The sequence below is a fragment of the Centroberyx gerrardi genome, chromosome 18 (assembly GCF_048128805.1).
Source record: "Centroberyx gerrardi isolate f3 chromosome 18, fCenGer3.hap1.cur.20231027, whole genome shotgun sequence".
In the NCBI taxonomy this organism is placed as follows: Eukaryota; Metazoa; Chordata; class Actinopteri; order Beryciformes; family Berycidae; genus Centroberyx; species Centroberyx gerrardi.
This window is the reverse complement of record NC_136014.1, coordinates 4,818,943-4,840,954: the sequence shown is the minus strand read 5'-3', so window position 1 is coordinate 4,840,954 and position 22,012 is coordinate 4,818,943. Positions and strand designations below refer to the sequence as shown.

Sequence of the window (22,012 nt, the reverse complement as noted above, 5' to 3'; positions counted from 1 at the left end):
TGATCTCTCTCACCGACGGGCTCCGACGATTCAACATGCTCAATCGGCCGAAAAGACGCCGACAGGGTCCGACTAGTGCCGACGGTGCGGGACACACCGCAAAAACTAGGGACACCGACGCTTACCGACGGCCCGACATTGCCCGACGGCCGACCGTCGGCCTGGTGTGTCAGGGCCTTAACATACAGCGCTGTGAGTGATTTAACTGCAAAATGGCATGATAAGTAAAAAACAGTCAGTAGTTTCAATGAAGCTGTCCACATTGACATCATGGGTCAGTGAATGCAGCAAGCCGAGTTGTTATGACCTCAAAAGTGAGGGTGAACCCCACCTCCAATCTGTGGCTAAACTACTGTTTGGTCAAGTGCTTAGTGGGATAACTTGCAGGTAGACATATGCTACCAAATCATTTATGCTGTAAATTAAGTGAAAATTGGTACAATTGTCAGAACAGATTAAATATAAATTTTTAGAACATTAGATTGCATAGTAATGAAAAAAGTTTTATATGCTATCAATTTTTTTTCTAATTATGGTTTATAGACTCACTTGATGGCAAAAAGCAGGAAAAAGATAGGAAAAGAGGGCAAAATAAATGTCCACAATGAAAGCTGATTGTTTCCCGTTCAGCTCAGCAACACTATTTGAATCATGTCAAGACATTTTACAAAGCAATACCATCACAGTCACGTCACATACCTACATACATACATGTTAGGAACTGGTATCACCCTGTTATGCAGAGCCCAACCACCCTGTGAAGAAACCTCATTTCGGGCCCTTGTTTACACAATCTCATTCATTCAGTCATTACCCAGAGCTTGCGACCATATTTGAGGATGGGAACAAAAATCAAACGGCAAATTGATCTCTTCACCACCATGGTTTAACAACACCCGCATTACTGCAGCCGAAGCACCTAACCAGTGGTCAATGTCACAATCCCTGACCCCAAGATACCTGAACCCACCCCCCACCCCCCACCCCTTACCTGAATGGGACAGGCCACCTTTTTCTCAGACTTGGAGGTGCTGATGCTCATCCTGACTGCGAAAGGCTACATTGGCGATCACAGTCCAATGAAGCCAACAGGATAATATCATCTGCAAACAGCAGAGATGCCAGATGCCACTCTAATGTCATCAAACTGGACACTCTGAGGGTCTAAGGCTGGTGGTGCTGGGTAGGCTGGGCTCAGCTAGGTAGGTTAGGTAGGACATGCTTGTGATGAAGGACTATATAAATAAACTAGATCCCGGCTGCACCTTCATATCCTGTCCATGACTATCATGAACAAGAAGGGGGACAAGGAGCATCCTTGTCAGAGTCCGATGCCCACCATGAAACAAGCTTGACTTAATACAGAGGTTTATAAAAATCATTCTTAAGTTCATTAATACCCTTTATGAGTATGAGGGAATATTTGTACATAACACAACTAACAATAACATTACAACATCGGATGTATTAAGTAGTAATATTTGAATGAAAAGTATGACTATATAAATGCAAAATAACATCAGTGGAACATAGTGAGACAAAGAAAGAAATTATGAAAAATATATACAATAAGAAATATAACAAAAGTAAGAGCTATATTCAAGATGAAATAGGTGGAAAAAATATGAAAAACAATTGAACCAGAGCAAAACTTTTTGATCCTATAAGAAACCCTTTAAGAATGCATAAAATGAAATCAGCTTTATTAAAAGAACCATATTGGGGTTATTATTCAGATTTTTCTAGTTTTTGATTTTACAGATTAGGGTTCTTTGAGTCAATATGGTTCTATACAGAACGACTACCCTGACCAAATAACCTTTGAAGAACCCTCCCTTTTCTGGGTGTACAACAGATACTTCAGACACCAAGGAGCTGTAATTACAGTAGCTATTAAAAGGATCATGTCTTTGTATTTAGTCATACTTTTGTCAAAAAGCCAAAGCCGGAGGCAGAGATTTATTTCTTTTAGATTTATATTTTCACTTTAATGCTTTATTGATCGTTGGAGTTAATGATGAACGTTCAGGGGGAGAGAATTTCATATTCTAGTGATCCATCTTCCCAACAACATGCCAGTTCTATTACACCACCCACCGACCCTACACACACACACACGCACACACACACACACACACACACACACACACACTGTTACTATTGAATATTATTGAATTTACTCCTTGTGTAGATTTCTCCTATAAATTTAAGCTGTGTCCAAGATCAACATTTACATTACACACACTGAGCATTGTTACTTAGAGTGTTTCACAGTAAGGAGGTTCAGTAATGTCTTGCTCAAGGGCACATGGGTTTCAGTCGCTCTAATCACAAGGCAACTGTGCCAGTGCAATTTATCTGCACATACATATTCAATTTACTGGACACTTTTGTCCAAAGCAGGGGTGGATAGAGTACCAATATATTCTACTTAAGTGGTAGTGCTGTCAAATTGCTAAAACTTTAGTAGAAGTAGAGTAGAAGTAAGATTTCTTGTGTAAAAATGTACTAAAGAAAAAGTAAAAAGTAGCTCAGAGTAAAGTTAGTGAGTTACTTAAACAGAAAGTTATTATGATCTTTCTAATGCAATACAAAAGGACAAAAGCTACTAAAAAAAACCTTCACAAAATAAAGTGGATAAACAAAGTAAAGCATAAATCAACACAATACTTTAGGGGCGTGTTAGTGGTGGTTTCCGTACAAAGTATAATTGCTGTTGACGTGTCATATGGACGTGGCCAGTGGTGAGCTGGGCTTGTGGCTATAAGGCTAGTGGCTACAGGGAAGTCATAGCAACAATAACAATGGAGAAAGCAGTAAAAAAAGAAAGAACAGTGAAGCTAAATGTTCAAAAACACAAACATCAACGTCAGATTGTTGTGTTTGCTGTGTGCTTCTTCTGGCTTTACGGATGGCGGTTACCTCAGGCTAGATGCTGTTTCAAGGTAGACAGCTCTTCAAGATGAGTGACAAATGTTGGGGCGGGAACTTGACCAACTGAGGGGGAGGAAGGCTTCGCAGCCTCAAGGCAAAAAGTGGTAATCCCTGAGGTCCTTGTTTTTTTTGTCTCCATCTTTGGTGCTCAGCGCTCATTGCTGTGGTGTTTCTGCACTGCTCTTCCTAGAGATCAGCTGTCAATCAAACAGTGTGTCCTGTACTGTGACGTCTTTTTCCTTGGAGTTTCTGTTGATGCAGTTTGAGTTTCTGCAGGTGGCGCTCTTTTCTTTTTCTGTTCAGCCATGGTGGCTATCACTGCTCATGCTAACTACCCAGTTCTTCTGTTTATTCCAAACAAACCGGAAATGTAAAACACATCACTCCCTGCGCGGCAGAGGATTTTTCCCAGGAAAGAGCTACCAGACTCCGGGTGTTTAGAACAGACAATGGAAAAGCTTTCATGAACTGGATATAGGTTGAATCACTATTGTGTTATATCAGTTGGTGATAGAGAGTAGCCCTTCTCAGTTAATTGTAATTTATTACTTCCACTCTTGAACCCAAATACTTTGACATTGCAAAACATGTGTCATGTGAGAACTGTACGGGATTGAACGGGTCACAAGAACAGGATTCTTGCATAATACCATGTAACAGTGGTACTGTGTTGTCTAACCAGATTTAACTGTAGCCAAACTGTTTCACTTTTTACAACTGGACTACCAGCTTTTAGATGCCACTAACTGTCTCTGTCTGTCTCTCTCTCAGAGTTGGCTGGAATGACCTTGTCTTGGGGTGACAAGCTGGACACTTGACATCTTATCTCACACACACCTGCACACACACACACAGAGCCCCCCCCCCCACACACACACACACAAGGTAAGGTGCAGTGACAGTCAGTGATATGTCAGACACTCTCTCGTCACCTGTGAAAGACTTACACGCACACATTATACGGGCTCCTTTTCAGACAGGTGGTCACGCACACACACACACACACACACACACACGCACAGGTGTCTGGTGGTAAGGTTGTGGGGACAGTTGATCCCCAGACAGATTAGGCTGCAATCAGAAATCTCCTCAGGCCAGGCCTGGGATCACACACGCGCGCACACACACACACACACACACACACACACACACACACACACACACACACACTCTGCTCCCTGAGCTCTAAAGTCAGACTTTTCATTTGTACAGACAGACTGAAGTGACTTGCCACTAGTTGGGAAACTCACAGGGTTGGTGGGGACTGGAGTTCATTTAAGGCTGTTTTATGGGTATATGTACAATCTTTTTTTACTGACAAGTTGAAGAAATGTTATGTACTGCCAATTAGAGTTAGATTGATACATTAGTCTGCCAATACATGAGGCCGATATCTCCCTCTCTATTTTTTAACAATCAGATATCTATGTCCACCTCTGATATGATGGAAGTTCCTCCCTGACCAAAACTTGTCCAAGTCAGTTTGAGAATCCCTTGACCTGAATTTCAGCATTTTGATCAGATTGCACACAAATATACTGTATTTGCAGTATTTGTACTCCCTCAGGGAGTTCTGTGCTCATAGGCAGAAAGTTTGACTCGCTTTTCAGTACAAGAGCTGCATGAGCTGCTGTACTGTTAATGTTTCCTAACATAATGTACTGTTTTTTTTTTTTTTAACTTTATTGTAATTGTTATGTTGTTGACCTGCCCGGGGACTATAGATGTAAATTAGTCTCTTGGCTAACTCTGACACATTTACATTGAAGTGTGAACTAAAATGTTGATTGATGTGTACTGTCCCTGCCAAATAAATCTTAAAATAAATAAATAAAAAACAATGTAACGTCAATGGAAGTTGGGGTCTAAGACCTGAACCTGGCGATTTGAAAGCAAACAGAGCTTATTTGAGTGTCCCACTCCAATGAGCCAAGTATTGACTGTTTTGTAAAGGAAAAGGTAATTGTGTCTCGCGAACATCCACCAATATTTTCTAGTATTTCAGTGCTACTTAAAAGTAAGCTGTTTTTCATTATTCTCTTCTGTGTCATGGTTTGACACTCATTTTTCACTTCCCCCTATGTCTCTTTCAGCTCTCCAGATCTTATTGCTGCTAGATAAATGTCCTCTAAATTCCTCCACCTTTTGCAGTCTAAGAAATGACATAAATTTATAAGTGCTGGCAATTTCACTTGCTCTTTAGGAAGTTTGATTATCCTGTGCTCTCTCTCTCTCTCTCTCTCTCTCTCTCCCTTACTCTTGTATTTTTCTCGATCTCTGTCTCCTTTGCCTTGTTCCACCAAAATTGCATTAGAGAGCACATTTTCATCATTGTGGAGTTCATCCTGACATTTCCAGCCTCTGCGCTCTTCATCTCTCTCTGTCTCTTACCTATTACCTCAGATCCATTTAGTTTCAGGCCAGGGAGAAGGGTAGAGCATTAACGCTGCGCAATATTCTCTGTTAACAGATGAGCACATAAATTAGAATAAAGTTGCACCCTGAAATGAATTCCCTTCCTCTTCTCTTTTACTGTGTTTTGCTCTTTTCAGTTGGGTGAAATCGTCTTCTCTTGTGTAATAACCTGATTTCTCGTGTGTGTTTGTGTAGGTACGACTACCAGGAGCTGCTCCACAACTCCAGTTTCTGCCTGGTGCCTCGGGGCCGACGCCTGGGATCCTTCCGCTTCCTGGAGGCCCTGCAGGTGTGTGTGTGTGTGTGTGTGTTAGAGGGGGTTACAGGGTGTCCCAGAACTCTGAAAGCATAGAGAAACCGCCACCTAAATGAGCATCAGCGCTGCTTGTCGGAAGTTGGGATTCAAAACCCACGCATTCATTCACAGACCAGAAACTTAGTCTCTTTAGACCAGGGGTTCCCAATTTATTTTTTCATGTTGAGGACCCCCAAAATACATCTGCATCAGACCACAGACCCCGATTTGATAACATTTTTTCCTAAGGAACGCCATCTGAGATGTTTTTTCTTGTCAGATATGACATTATACAAAATTACATAACTGTCTCTACTGTAGGTAGGGATGTACTGTAACAGTGGGGACAGTGAAACTCTGGTCAAATATTGTTGTTTTCTGCATTCTCACCTAGTGCAAACTTCCGGGGAGTGGAATAAAAGTGAAATTAAACTCCTCTTCATTTTGGCCCCCCCTGGATCCCCCTCAAGGACCCTTGGTGGTCCCTGAACCCCACTTTGGGAACCACTGCCTTAGACCACTCAGTGATAGTCCATTTAGCTTTTGCAGGATGGGAATTAGATGATTTTTTATATATCTAATTATGAAGCGAAGGCAAGGTTGTGCAAATGTGTTTCTTTCTCTAGACGCCATTTAAAGAAAGTAAGCTAGCGGAAAGCAATTCATTATCAGCTGTTACTAATGCCGAGGAAAATAACTTTACAACAAAAAACTGGTGAAATGTGTCATTTACTCCCATCATTTACTGAAGCATGGCTAATATACAATTGCAAGATACGAGAATGATACCAGAAGTTAAATACACTCTACTTCTGGTTTCTCTATGCTAGCAAACTCCACTAACAAAACTTCAATAAAAGACTGCTAGCCAACATGAGTAATGCCATATTACTTAATGATTATTTATGCTTTACAACATCAGCATTTTTGGCAATATCAAATTAGGAGTCCAAACTATCGCACAAGCATCCGTACTTCTGTTTATGCTAAGCTAACATAGCCAGAAGACCCCCTCCACCCTTGTTTCTGGCTGGACCATGCGCCTTTCAAGATGTTCAACTCGTTAAACATGAGACCAACCAACTTCTTGGGCTGGTCACCACCTGCTGGCCCAGCCCAAAAACATGAGCTGTTTCTTATCCTGATGATTAAAGACTTGTCAGACACCCTGCAGAGCTGCAGCCGGGCGCTAAGGAACCAAAGAGTGGAAGGACAGCCTCAGTGGCCTACTCTTACCAACAGTTGATCTTATTGCTATTGACAAACTGTCATCTGCCTGCCACAGAAAAACCCTGTTTCTTTAGATATACCACTGAGGATAGCAAGAGGACGCTTACACATCCTCAGACAACAGCATTTTTTAGCACCTTGTTTCTATCTGTCTCTCTGTTGTTTTGGGCAGTGGTTATAAGGTTTTATAAATGTGCTTTTCACTTAAATAAAAAGTGCTAAATTTATTAATCAGAAGATACTACTGCCAACAACTACTACTATTATTATATACTTCCACTAGTACTACTTCTACTGCTACTGCCACTACACTGCTACTACTACAGCTGCTACTACTACTAGTAATCACCTAGCAACCACCTAGTAACACCCTAAAAACCTATGAATGCCTCAATATGACAATCCTAGTTGAGAAAATGAAGAGGAAAAAAAATATCAAACCACACAGGTCACTCCCCTCACAAGCAAAACAATACTTCACTAAATGCCATAAGGAACCATGTTAAGTTCAGGGCTTTTAATCAAAAGCAATAAGCAGGTAAAGGCTTAACTCTAGTGCACTCAGTAGAAAGAACGCCCAATACGTTAAATTAATGTTTTATTTTGAATTTATAATAATTAGATAGTACTTAAATAGTTATCTTCCACCTAACAATCTAGTGCTTGAACAGTAGCTAAACAAAGTTGTTTCCAAGCGACACATAAGTAGCGGCATATGATTTGTGCTTTAATAATTAAATTAGCTGTTATCCGGTCATAGGTCTGTGCTTATGTATTATAACATTGCAGTTAAAGGTGTGTGTTTATAGAGTATTTTACAATGGTTGCAAATGTCTCAGCCGATCAGAAGAGAGGACCACAACTATTTGTTTTATAAATGAGTGTTTACACACATCACAATTAACCATGACCCTTCACTATAGGCTAGGCTTGATACAGCCTTTCATACTGCACAAAGCACCAAAACACAGCGGTCTCTCTTACAGAGAGTTGAGGAGAGGGAGCCGGCCGCGACAGACTAATCATAAAAATGCAGCGGAGAGAAGAAAAGTGATAGGGAGGAGAGAAAAATGAGGAGACGAGAGAGAAAGAAAAGACAGAAGAAAGTCACTCGGAGGCGGAGTAATCAATGCGGTGGGAATTTGCATAGACAGGTCACTGATCATGCACTCGGCATTTCGCAAATCTCCTTTAATCTCTCCGCTTCTGCTGATCGAGAATCCGGTCTAACTTGAACTTTAAATGAAAAGACAGAGAGTTGGCGAGATTTTTCACTCAGCTCCGTTGTTTCCCTGCTACTTCAGACCACATATACAAATCACGCCACGTGTCGTAAAATAATGTTATTAAGACGTCGCATTGCTTGCAGCAGCACTTCAGCTTGAAAGTTCATAAAATATCCCGTTTGCAGACCTTGTCAGTGTGAAGCCATAACCCAAAACTGCAAACTTGGCCCATTTTACCCATTCCATTTCCTTGTATCCTCAAAGCAATAACTTTGATACCTAGTAATGGCTTCTTGGTAGTGTTTGATGTGCTCAGCACCATCAATAAAGTTTACTCTGGAATTGATATTGTGTGTTGATTAAGATTAATGCTGCTTATATTTTCCCCAAACCCAAAAGCTTTGTTAGCTGACAAAGGGAACTTGCCAAATTATTACATCAGTCTATTAATTATATGTATGTATGTAATTATATGTACTATTAATTATATAATTGTGGTTCTAAGATTATAAACCAAAGCCATATGCATGTATGGCATGGCCTACAGATAATGCATGAAGGATGTGCAGTGAAAGAAATTAGCTAGAAAATAAAAAAGCAGGTATTTTCCCTTTAAATGCAGCTTGATAGTGCAGCCGAGTGCACAAACTACTCTTATCCATTAACCGCAAATGATGAACAGTTGCAAGAGCCTCATCATGAAATGAATTTACCGCTACACAGCAACACAGAGGGCCACTGCGGGAAATGAAAAGCGCTCCTGATGAATTAAGTAGCGTTAATTTATCCTCTAAATATTGCTGCACACAGGGAAAGTAAAAAAAAAAGAAAAAAAAATACTTTGTTTTCTCTTTAATCTTTTTGGCACCTCTGTTTTGCTTCTGCGAAACTCCAATTTGGAACATGTTGAAAGCGTCTCATCAGACAGAAACTACCCAAGAAGATAAATCCCTCGGCAGAAGGGGGAAAAAAAAAAGATCCCTCCAAGCACTTTGCTTTAAACTTCTGGATAAACTTTATGTTACTGTCATTTTTTTCCTCTCTCTCTCTCGCTATGAAAACTTGTCAACAGTTTTAAAGAACATTTCCCTCTTTTCTATTTCTATGTGCAATTTGTGCTTTGAGGCAAAACAGTCTTCTGAAAGAAACACCCTTTTCATGGATGGGTTAACCCTAAAAGAATAAGATTTTGTTTGAGGATTTGGAAATTGTTTTAAACTGGGAGTGAGACCCAATAGTAAATGTGATCTTAACTTTAGGATAAAACGTGTGAGATCCAGGCTCACCTTATTTAACCGTGATAGGGAGGAGAGAAAAATGTTTTCTGTCCCTCTATTTTTCTTTATCCATTTTTATTACTCATTCTTACTCTTTTATACATTCTATACAAATTACTTTACATAAGCAAATACACTGAATTGGCAGTTTTATGTCATGTTTGAATTGATTGAAGGAGTTTGCTGCTGCTTTATTTTAACATAACTTCTTGTCCTGCCCTGTCCCTCTCATCTTCTTCACTACTATTTATTTACCCCCGCTCCCCCTAATTCTCTTTCCTTCCATACCAATCCTTCCCTCCACTCCCTCTCTTTCTTCATCCCTCTCTCTCCTCACAGGCGGCTTGTATCCCAGTTCTGCTGAGTAACGGCTGGGAGCTTCCGTTCTCTGAAGTCATCGACTGGAGGAAAGCCGCTGTCATCGGGGACGAGAGGCTGCTGCTACAGGTAGCTCAGTGCTGACAGAGGGTGGAGGGATGGATGGAGGGAGGAAAGAGGGTGAAGGGATGGATGGAGGGATGGATAGATGGATGGATACATGAGTAAAACAAGATGAAATCCCATGGGCAAATCGCTGCAGCTGAAAACAGTAATAGGATGCGGCAATGAAAAATACAATATAAATAAGAATAGAGGGAATGACAATTACATATTACATATTAAGTAGAAATATGTGTATGGAAAGTATGAAAATATATAAATTACAGCATGCATGCAGGATATGCAAAAATAACAAGAGTAGGACATACTGAGACAAAAGACACATGAATGAAAATGTACATATGATATTAAAATGAAACTTCTGCAATATGAAAATAAATGAAAACTATAAATATATCAAAAGACATGCAATTGGGATTGGGAGGGATATATAGAAAGCAATCGATGGACAAATCTAAAGACAGGTGGCTACATAATATATCTCTTAGTTGATCAATAGATTATTTGCAGATTGAAAATTATACAAAGTTTGTGAATGCAAATTAGAAAAAGCTGCTGTCTACTAACTTGGATGCAGAGGGCAAGCCTTCCTCAAAAGATAAAATGTGCCTTTTCCCATTTTTATCTTTTGCTAATTCAGTTCTGATTCGCAGCTGTTTGCAGACAGAGTGTCTGGGTGCTGAAATGCCAACATCTCTCCTGTCATAATCCCCATCTCCAGCTCCAGCTCCAGATCCCCCAGGGGCAAACACAAAGATCCAGCAGGGACTCATTCAAACATAGAAGCAGACTACATAGATCAGGGATGCTCAATCAAGTCAGTGGGAACAGAAATGTGTCCCCAAATGCACCACAGGCTGCCATTGTAAAGCAGAACTGCCAGTTTCTAATCACTGACCTACCTCCTAACTGAAACCAGTGAATAAAACAACATAGCGCTTGTTTTGTAACAGTAATGTCATTATTTTTCCCAGTAATGAGTATTGTAATGAATTGCTGTCAGAAATGATATTTGTTACCAATCAAAAAATAAGCTGCCACTTTTGTTATCACCCTCTCTAAATATATAATAAATAAGACTGAAGTTGAATAATCCAAAAACTAGATCCCACCAGCATCCCACAATTCCTTTTCCTCATAATTAGCTGTCGTCCTCTCACACTAAAACAGCTTAAATGATGGATGTAAAATGATGAAATGGTGAAAAATGGGAGAAGATGGCAGTTGACTTTATCTAGGTGGAAGTATTCCCACTGCTATGATTTTATCCAGTAAAAGGACGACAGGAACACTGAACACCGACACTGTTTGGTCTCCTTGATCATTCACAGGAGAGTAAACTGACATATATGGATGTCTGAAGGTTACAGATCTTTTCACTTAAGTTAAGGTTAGAGATGATGCAATTGGAAATTTTGGAAGTGTAAATGAGTAACAAATAGTGATTGATACATTACTTTCTATGTCTAATGAGCCTGATGCTGGTTAGGAATGACAAAAAGAATTTCTGAAATCATACAATGGATTTTTAACAGCCTAAGAGTCATGAAACTCACTCAACACATAAATGTCCATGGAAACTTTCAATTCAAATGAGAAAAAGAGAAAAGAGAGCAAATTGAAATTGCAGTTATGTGGTTATTACATGACAGCTGCGATATTCACAGTCACTAACACCCTCTGCCAGTACGTGTTTTTGGCTTGATCTAGGAAGACTTACTCTAGGATTGGATCACCTTAATTATGAGCAGAACATATGATATTTACATTCTCTAATTACTCTGTGTTACTATCTGCCACCTGCATGACCTTTACTGGCACCTGGACAGCAACTTGCAAATGTGACAGGCAGTGTGTGTGTGTCTGCAGTAAGGGGGGGGGGGGGTGCATATGTGTGTGTCCGTCTTTAATTAATACGGCCCCAGTCATCTATCAGCCTTCTATCAGCACCTAGCGATAATAATAATTTCATTTGCACTCTATGAGTCACACAATGGCAGACAAGCCTATTAAAAACTTGGCTTTTAGAGCAAAACACGGCGGCCGCTTCATCATTAAACATTACTGAGAACCACACCAATGTTCTAATGTTGCTAGAGGTTTTGTGTTTCTGCAAAACAAAGCCATCCCTCTAAAAGCATGTTAATTGCTGGCTCAGATAGTATGTGCGAGGTGAGAAGTTATTTTGACAGGGTGAAACACTGAGGGTGTTGACATTTATTAGGGAGCTTGGTCGGATCTAAACAAAAGGCAAAGTGTCAAAACAGTTTTTTTCAAGTAATTTGCTCTAGAATGTGTTAAAAGCAAGGACTGGTGGCTGAGAATAAAAAAATAATTCCTAGGCTTTTAGGATGAAGCGACCAGTTGGATTTAGGGAACACACACACGGTGACCAGTTGGATATAGGGAACACACACTTGACAATCAGTTGGATTTGGGGAACACACGCTTGAAGACCAGTTGGATTTGGGGAACACACACTTGACGATCAGTTGGATTTAGGGAACACACACTTGACAACCAGTTGGATTTAGGGAACACACACTTGACGAACAGTTGGATTTAAGGAACACACACTTGACGATCAGTTGGATTTAGGGAACACGCACTTGACGAACAGTTGGATTTAGGGAACACACACTTGACGATCAGTTGGATTTAGGGAACACACACTTGACGATCAGTTGGATTTAGGGAACACGCACTTGACGATCAGTTGGATTTAGGGAACACGCACTTGACGAACAGTTGGATTTAGGGAACACACACTTGACGATCAGTTGGATTTGGGGAACATGCACTTGACGATCAGTTGGATTTTGGGAACACACGCTTGAAGACCAGTTTGATTTAGGGAACACACACTTGATGACTAATTCGATTTAGGGAACACACACTTGACCACCACTTCCTGTATGTTTTTTTCCTGTTCAACCCTCATTGGCTGGACTCCAATTTGAGTGGTTGACCAGCTCACACTACACAAGGATGTCAAGACTTGTCCCGATCGGATCGTAAATATGAAACATGTTTGAAATAATGGTGATGGTCCTGATGGTCTGGATCAGGCGGCAAGACATCAAAGTGCTGAACCCTCAGACACGACAAGATCATCTGTAAGACCACCACAGACTAGCACCGACTGTTCACAGCCTGTTCACAGTGTGTTCACAGCCTTAGGGTGAGTGGCAATGTACGAACCTGGCTTGGATGTTAGAGGAAAGGTGTAGTGGGTGAGAGCAGGTAAGGCTAGCTACACACTAGAGGATGATCAAGCTGATCATCAAGCTGATCAGAGGGGAACTGCATCTACATCTCAGTCATCCAAACTAAAGATGTGAAAGTTTGCCAAAGTGAGGAACGTCACAGCACACAAATCAATTTTCTCGTTCTCCTACAGCAAGTTATTCCAAGACAAAACCCCATTCCATCATTTCAGAGAGTACGACATTTGTTTTGAATAAAATGCAACATGAATTCCCTGTAAAATGTCACTGATCTCTTTTTGTTCCTGCCATTTTCAACGCTGCTGCTTTCTCATCACAGCGCTATCTTGTTTGTAATGAGGATGCAGATCAGAGGTTTCATTAGAAAAAAAGCAACAAACAACAACAACAAAGGATGAGCTGATGCTAGAGCTTCGCCTGAGCTAAACTTCAAATTAAATGTAATTTCAGTGCAGCTTAGTGAAAGTTAATTAATGGTTTTGGTTCATTGTTAGCGACTGAAAGTGGATTGCTTTGTACGGATTGATTGAATCCTGAAATTGAAATGACCTTATGGGCTGCAATAGGATGGACAAAGTTGTGGCATTGTTAGAAGAGTTAAAGAGATGATGCATTCAATTTCAAAATAGACACTTTAAAGCTCAGGATTTGGAATTTATTGCCATATCATATTGTTGCCAGCGCATAAAAAATACCAAACCTCCCAATCATTTGGCCTAAATGAAAGCATAGATAGTTTGCATCCGTACAATAACACCAACAACACATACCTGTTTCTGGTTGGCGAACAAACCCTGGATGCTTGCCCTCTTTGCCCCTCTCTTTTCCTCACCCTATCCGCAAAAACACACACACACACACACACGCTCACACACACTCCTACTGTTCGACACAACAATCAAGCGGTAACACCTGCTGAGAGAGTTGAATCTCATTACTTTCAATTACATCGCCGAGCGCCGCGATCCCCGGCTGTTTAATATGTGGAGTTGACTATTCCCCCGCGGAGAGGAGACACAAACAACAGACACACGCACGCACAAGTACGCACAAATACACTCTCCCCCCGCTGAGGAGCATAAACACTATTAGAGACAATAGAGGGGAAGAGAATTGAGCTGATTTGATTGCTGTTATTTATATTCCACCTCAGAGAGAGCGAAACAATTAAAGCTCACTGTGCCGTCAACAGCGGCCCCAGTGACGTCAACAGCGGCACGACCACCTATACTGTGTCCTCAGACTCCTTTTCTGAATTTGAGGTTTCCTATGATATCCATACTCTAAAGGCACCAAGCTTCTCTGTTTTCAAGCTTTCTTCCAATCCTGTCCCTGCTCCTTTATCTGGCGAGGGAGAGCAACGCTGCCGCCGCCGCCGCCGCTGTTCTGCCGTTTGTTGTTTCTCCTGCCACTTGCTCCTGCTGCGGCTGTGTTGCATTTCCCGCTCCGCACATTGATTTTATAAAAGCAATCTATCCGTCCAGGTTGCGAGATGGAGGAACCCCCACCGAATATTCCAAATATTTTTTCCGTTTCACCTCATTTTGTCCCGAGAAAGAAAAAAATAACAACCTCGTAAACAGTTTGGACGGTAGATGGCTGTTGGAGATACAGAAATGACTTTTTAAAACTCATTTTTAAAGACTTTTTCTATGTATTGATCTTTTATCAATTGTTTTTGACTTCTGTTTTATAGTTTACTTTTATGTTTCTTGACTTTTTCGACCTGTATCTTGTTATATATGCTTTAGTCCTTCACATATTGTCTTTTCTCATACTCTCAAATTCCCTCATTATATGTTGCATATATCGATGTTTAATCATTTGGAGTTTTCATAATATTCTTGTATATTCTTGTTTATTTCATCCACTTTTTTCATAATGCAAAATCATACATTGTCTTTCTATCTCAGTGAATTCTGCTGCTACCCTATTTTGCACATCCTGTCAATGCTGGAATTCAGATTTTTTTTATTTTGCACATTTTCATTCATACATTCCTACTTCATATGTCTGAACGCTGCAGTTGTTGGTTTGAGTGTGTTAACCCCCATTTTCTTTATTCTTATTTATACCCTTTTTCTATGTATCCTGTTAGTATTTGCTGCTGCAACGGGTCAATTTCCACACAGGGATCAGTAAAGTTTAATCTATTCTAACCTAACCTTTTTATATTCAGATATACAGTATATTCTACATTGTAAAAATGTGTATTGTGTGTGTTTGTGTGCATGCCATGTGCTATACTTAGACTTAGATTATCATAAGACAAAGGGCCTCCATGTGAAGTTACAGCTTAACTACAAAAATACGTAATTGAAACTGTGATGATGCACAAATGATTTATTCTTGCAGTCTCAGGTGTCAATAGGAGCTGCTGTGGGTTTTATCAGCGAGCTTTCTCACCGCTTTTGCAGCAGCAACATATTGCCCTCGTCATTCTGTTGAACAGCCGTCTTATCACGCTCTCGGGTTTGACCTCTTCCTCCTCGCCAGTGGCGCCCAAAGCTCCGTCTGCAACAACAGGGGCGGCGACAGATTCCTTCTCGAGTTCATCTGAGGCAAGCTCGGCGTTGAGCGCGGCTGTTACGCCCTCGTCGGGCTTCGCGAAGGCTCGGAACACAAGAAGAAGCTCCTCGGCCACGATGTCGGAGATGGTGGCGAGCAGCTTGGCGGCTGAGCGACGGTCCTCCTGGCTGAACTTCTCCCCCACCTTCTCGTCGATGGAGACCAGCATTTCAGCTCTGGCGGCTCTCGTCAAGCCGACCTCAGCGTCGTTGGTCAGAGCGTTGGTGAGCCTCTTCAACGCCGCGGTGGCCACTCCAGCGGCCATGTTGGACATGTTGGCGATTCCGCTATCGGCAGAGAGGATCACGGGTTTCAGCCAGAACACCAGCAGGATCCTGGGCACCAATTCCACCACCGCCTCTCGAGGGCTGAAGAGGACGGGCTCCTCCGTAACGCCGGCCGTAAGGCAGTTTATCGCCTTTTCAGCTGTGTTCCAGAGATCACAGGGGCGTCTGAGGCCGTCTCTCACATAATCGAGGATGCATTGGTCGTTTGGTTCCCACCTGAGCATCAGGAGAGCGTCCTCCTCCATCTTCCTGATACGCAGCTGGATATTTAGCTCCCAGGTCAGATTGGCAGGATCCTCGTCTGCCCCGATGGCGTCCCTCCACAGCCCTTCCCTGAGGGTGTTGCTGCTGAAAGCCACCAGCCAGTCGCTCATGTCCTCCATGCCAATGTGAGCAGGAACCTCGCCCTGCCTCTGGCGCACCAAGAAGACTATCATGAGCTTCTTCATGTTGGTGTAATATTTGATCTCCCAGCAGGTCTGTAGAATTTGCAGGTGCAGTGGACTAGCGCAGAACTCCTTTGAATCAGATGAACAAATTTAGGCATCAAAATACAACTTACTGGAAAGTTTGCTACACTTCATCAAATATCCATCATCAGAAATACAGTAAAAATCCCTTTACCTTTATGGGGCTATAAATGATGCTGCCATCATCTATAAGCCATTCCATGGCTGAAATAAAGTAATAATGAACGCTGAAAACAGTGTAGTAGTGTAGCTCGTAACCAGTTGTTTGTTTAGGTAGCTACTGCTGAACTGAAGGATTCTCTGGTTACACAGGTACAGTAGAACTTTTACATTCAGAATCTATGTGATGACTTATTAAAGATTTAGAATTCAGCCATTTATGATGCAATGTGGAGGTGAAGGGACCCGCAATACTACTACTGCTATTACTATTGCTACTACTACTATTGCCACTGTTGCTATTACTATTACTACTAATACTATTGTACTACTACTGTTACTACTATTGCTACTACTTTTTATATTTTTTTTGTTTTGGAAGGATTTTTTTCTTTACAAACAGTCAAAAAATCAATAAGAAAAAGAAAACCTGTCCATATTTTCAAAAGGAGAATTACATTCTGTCCCACCCCCGACCTCCATCACTTCACCCCCCCCCCCCCCTCCATTCCCACCACACACACACACACACACACACACCTTTCTCCCTTCCCTCTCTGTGGCAACATAAATAGAAAAATACAAGAAGGAAAAGGAAAAAAAGTCTCCACAAATGTTGACTAAAGCAAAAACTAAAACAACCCACAATATATGATGTCAAGTAAAAATATTGTTCATGATCCCAACTGTGTGTGTGTGTGTGTGTGTGTGTGTGTGTGTGTGTGTGTGTGGGGGGGGGGGGGGGGTGTCCATATACATGTTCATGTGCGCATGGTGCAGTACATGCATACTGAGCAACAACACCACTGACAGGGGACGAATACTAGACCAAAAGTCCTGTCAAAGAGGCATCCATCTCAGATTCTGTTGTAATAAATAAATAAAGCAAACTGTACAGCATGATTATTCCATATTTGGAAAAAGGCTGTCACACCATCAGTGCAACAGTCAAACAATAACAAAATACAAAGTCATGGAATGTATAGCTGTGTGTGCACACATGCAAATGTGTCAGTGCACAATCACATGCACACACATGCAAATTTCAATCTTTTTCGGTCAGTGGCCTTAGTTAAAGCAACAACATACAACTTTTTGACATTAAAATAACAGTAAATAAACAGGCTATATTATATTACATATATATAGGATCAGTCTGGATCTGTCTGCGATCCTGTGTGTTCATGTCTAAATCCCCCGGTTTGCCTGAAATTGGCTTTTCAATGATGTTTGGGACATTTCGGGGGTGTTAACCACTTGCTGTTGGCGTGTCTTATGGGCGTGGTCAGCAGTGAGCTGGGTTGTGGCTATCAAGGTAAGGCTAGCAAGTGTTGGGGCGGGAACTTGACCAACTAATTGAGAGCAGGGCGGGACTAACAATACACTTCCTACAGAGATATACATACATTAATCTTGAGCAAAATGAATCAGGTGGCAGCTTCTGTAGATTGTTGAAATGACTGAGAAGTGGTTGCCATCTTTGGAAAAAGCAACTGAACCTCCCAGGGAAAACAGATTTTTTTTTCAAGCTTTAAGAAGAGCATTACGGAGCCCCTCTGGGGTCACATGGTAGAAAAAAAAACTCGATGTGTAAATCCGTGCGAACGGATTTGTAAACTGTGCGAACGTATTTCAAAACCATGCCCTCGGATTCACAATCCGTTCGCACAGTTTACAAATCCAACACATCAAGTTTTTTTTTCTACCATGTGACCCCAGAGGGGCTCCGTAGAACATAACGTCTCTCAGCCAGAGAGAATTGGAGGGAGCAGTGGGAGATTTCCAAGAGAGAGGAATCCTACAGCGTACTAAGATATGAAAGTGAAAATATCTGTTTGTTCAAGGGTTAGTGAGGATAGGTTTTCTGTCTGGAGCTCCAAACATGGCAACCAAATAACAAGACTTGATTTCAGCCTGGTTTATATAGATATATATATCTAAAAAAAAAGTGTGTGTAGTTTTGAACCCCACGTCAAAGGGCAAACGTATGACTAAGGTTACAGGGTGTCTAATGGCATCTTTCCTATGTATTGTCAACATTTGGACACATTTCAGACAAATACATAAACATCAACATTTTTGATTAATTGCTGTCTATCTGTATTTGTATTTGACAAATCTATTACTAGAAATGTGGAACTGGTTTGTTTGGGCTAATTGGTCTTCGAGCACAAGAGATGGGAGGAGTTTACCTGTTGGATATGATTCTGAACACCTGTGTCTTTGAACACACCTATGTATTTAAAGCAATATTCCACTTAGTTTCAACATGCAGCTCTTGACTGCCATGAAAACCAGAATATAAACTAATCACCAAGATCGGATGCAGCTGGACGAGTTTGTAGTGTTAGGATTTTTACTTCCCATTCATTTGAATGAGGCAAGAAAATAACCTGAAAACTGACATTTAACATGTTGGTGAACAGATAAATCCTGTGTAAATCTTGAATTGCACAAGCCCCAGCCAGGCATAAGATGTTTCTGTATATTCTGTATTCTGTGAGCTGCTTTACTCGTTTTTCCGAGGAATGCTACAAAAAAACATAATACACATAGGCGCAGTTTTGAAATACTAGCTTGGGGGACAAATGCCATGAGGAAAGTATACATCGAGGTTAACTCTATTATCAATAGCCACTGGTTGAATACAAACTTATTATAACACACATAGGCCTATATTATTAAAAAGTGCATTTCATTTATATAAACAGAATGGAACAATTAAGCTTTGTGCCAGCCAAATGTTTCCCAAAAACTCTCTAAAATTGCCCACACCAGACATAAGTTTTCAACTGAGGGCCGTATTTACTAAGAGACACGCTAATAAATACCATGCGCAAAAACTCTCTTTCTTTAGTGCCGGATTTCTCAAGACTACTTATGCAAATCAAGTTAGTCCCAATCTTCCAATTGGAATACCTGGTGTGCAATATACTGTAAGCACTGAGTGTGCATGTCTACCAGGTGAAACATGCACGGCGAACCATTGTTAACAATGCACAGGAGAGAGAGCAGACTGCGATTTCCCACTGAAGCTGAACCTGAAGCTGGGAGTTTTTGTTTTTTATTTCATTAAGCAGTGAAAAATAATGATAGTTATGATTAGTGTTATTATTAAATATGACTTGGCAATGATAATTTCTTTCAATCTCATCCTCTGATATTTGAAAGAGTCATTCTCAAATGGAGCACCCTCTCTCTTTATTATGTCTCATTCTTTCTTATTTTCTCTCCTCTGCATGTTGTGCCTTTGAAAAATAACCCAGCAGCCATGGGTTCCTCAAGTTAGGATGTGCTTCCTCAGGCTTGCCACTCTTCAAAATATGAATTGGGTCCAACACACTAACTTTCCTGCCAGGTGTCTACCCCATTTCCATGCACAAAATACTTGGGCTACAGGTTAGTAGATCAGAATCGGCACTTTTTATGCACGCAACTGGATTTGCTGGTGCAGAAGAAGGCGCCTGTTTTTTTTTTTTGGTATAAATGTCCACTGTTTTCTTTGACGACAGTTGTTTTGTACGGTTTCACAGTATGAGAACAGCCAATGTTTGAGGAACAGAATCATACTGTGCTTGTTTCTCCAGTGTATTATTATAGAGCAATGCATGCTAAATTACATTGCTTGTTAAATTCTGCATGTATGTTAAATCCCTACGTATGTTTTTGGTTATGGGGGAGCAGGGGGTTCACTCCAAACTGCACCTGTGATGGAACAATTGTATATTTGAGAATAAGTGCTTTCTAATGACAGATTCTGACAGCGGCAAAGAATATGGCCATTGGACTCAATCAAACACCTCCCCAAGTAAACATATTACCACTTCCGGAGTCTTGGAGGGTTAATGACTGTAGAGAGTAAATCACTGTAGGTTACAGACAAAACAAGACTTGTTCAAAATGATGGCCTCCCTTTAATGAAGCCAGTTTGTTCCTCTGATGAAAATGTGATAATGTGTGGACGGACTGTTTCCAAGTGCATTGCCAGCACCTTGAATAGTATCTTAAAGTCTACACAAAGACAACTTAAGACAGAAAGTGGGATCTTTCCCAATCTAATACTTGTTTCTATCTAATCTATTATTATTTAAAGTGCTCTGTAATTGTGTTATATAAATAAAAATCATTACTATGATTAATATTTACTTTTGCTGGAGGATAGTGGTACTGCCTGAGATATAATCCTCACTTTGTGACATGAGCAGGTGCAGGGAAAGCCTGTTTTGACCCTTCAAAATTGTCCGTTTTGATGAATCAAATGCATTTGGCTCAAATCTGCTTTGCCTCAGTTCATGCCCCAGGGGCAGTTTGACCCTTACTCTTTCCTCCTGCCGGGCCACAGAGGCCTGTATACCCCCTGTCACTAGCTGATGAGCAATCCTCAACCATAACAAGAGGGTCATGATGGCCCTAACTGTGTCACACTATCCCCACATCACCAAGTCCCTTGGGTGACAGCTTCTATTTGGAAGTGTTCACACATTCAAACGCCTTTGAAGCCACCAAGCTGCCATGATTGACGTTTTCTATACACTTTTATTCCTCCTGATCAACTTTTTTACACTTAACACACATGTGCAGTTCAGGTTTCGCAGCAAACCAAAAATCCAGCTAAAAATCCAAAAGTACTTGTGTCCCACTTCACATCATTCCATACACTTGACTACAGGTACTGACATCAGAATTCACAAAGTCTGCCAAAAGTCATCGCCAAACCCTGAGTTCCCAAGTAATATTTCTACCCAGAAAACTGAGGTGAACAGTATTTTCTAGTAGTATTTACCACCTGGACGCTCGTATCAACCGTCTTTCCCACAAGGGGTGAATGCAGCATCGGCGCTGAACAACGGGTGGTGCGGTTGCCATGCCTCCCAGGGGATGGACAGGTGGACGGCCACAGGAAGATGAGGGGGTAGGAGAGTCTCCGGGGAATGAAGGATTTCCTCTAATCTTCCCCCTCACGCCCAGAGAATTGCCCACGCTGCCTGTCTGTCTGCCTGACTCTTTTCTTCCGCGCACCTATTCTTTTTCCCCTCACTCAACCTTGTTTAAAATCTCACTTACTCTCTGTCTCTGTCTTTTTTTTTTTCCCCCTCTCCCTTTTCTTCCTCTCCTCCTTCCTACAGGTCCCCTCCATTACCCGGTCCGTGGGCCGTGACAGGATCTTGGCACTCCGCCAGCAGACTCAGTTCCTCTGGGACGCCTACTTCTCCTCTGTAGCCAAAATCGTCTTAACTACACTGGAGGTAAGCTTGCCAAAATAGTCTTAATGGGAGTTTTGGATGTCGTTTCGGGGGAAGAGAGCTTTATTTAATCAACCAACCTGCTACATTCATATTCTGCAGTGCGCAGTCCCACGGCCCTCTGCCTCACCTCCCAAAGATAAACTCTTCCAAAGAAATCCTTCCCCAGTTCTCACTATCCAATCATATTTTTTTTTACCTTTATTTATTCAAGGAAAGTGAAGTGAGCTCTACAATTTT

General features: G+C 41.3%; 1 protein-coding gene across 4 annotated transcripts in view; it reads left to right on the top strand.

Moving 5' to 3' along the window:
- Positions 1 to 22,012, top strand: part of LOC139912423 (exostosin-1) — a 357,310-nt gene that overhangs the window by 282,624 nt on the left and 52,674 nt on the right. For all 4 annotated transcript variants that reach the window (XM_078289725.1, XM_078289724.1, XM_078289723.1 and 1 more), the window contains 3 exons: positions 5,545 to 5,638; positions 9,717 to 9,824; positions 21,656 to 21,775. In XM_078289725.1, the coding sequence (XP_078145851.1) occupies positions 5,545 to 5,638; positions 9,717 to 9,824; positions 21,656 to 21,775 (322 nt within the window). The remainder of the gene's footprint in view (positions 1 to 5,544; positions 5,639 to 9,716; positions 9,825 to 21,655; positions 21,776 to 22,012) is intronic.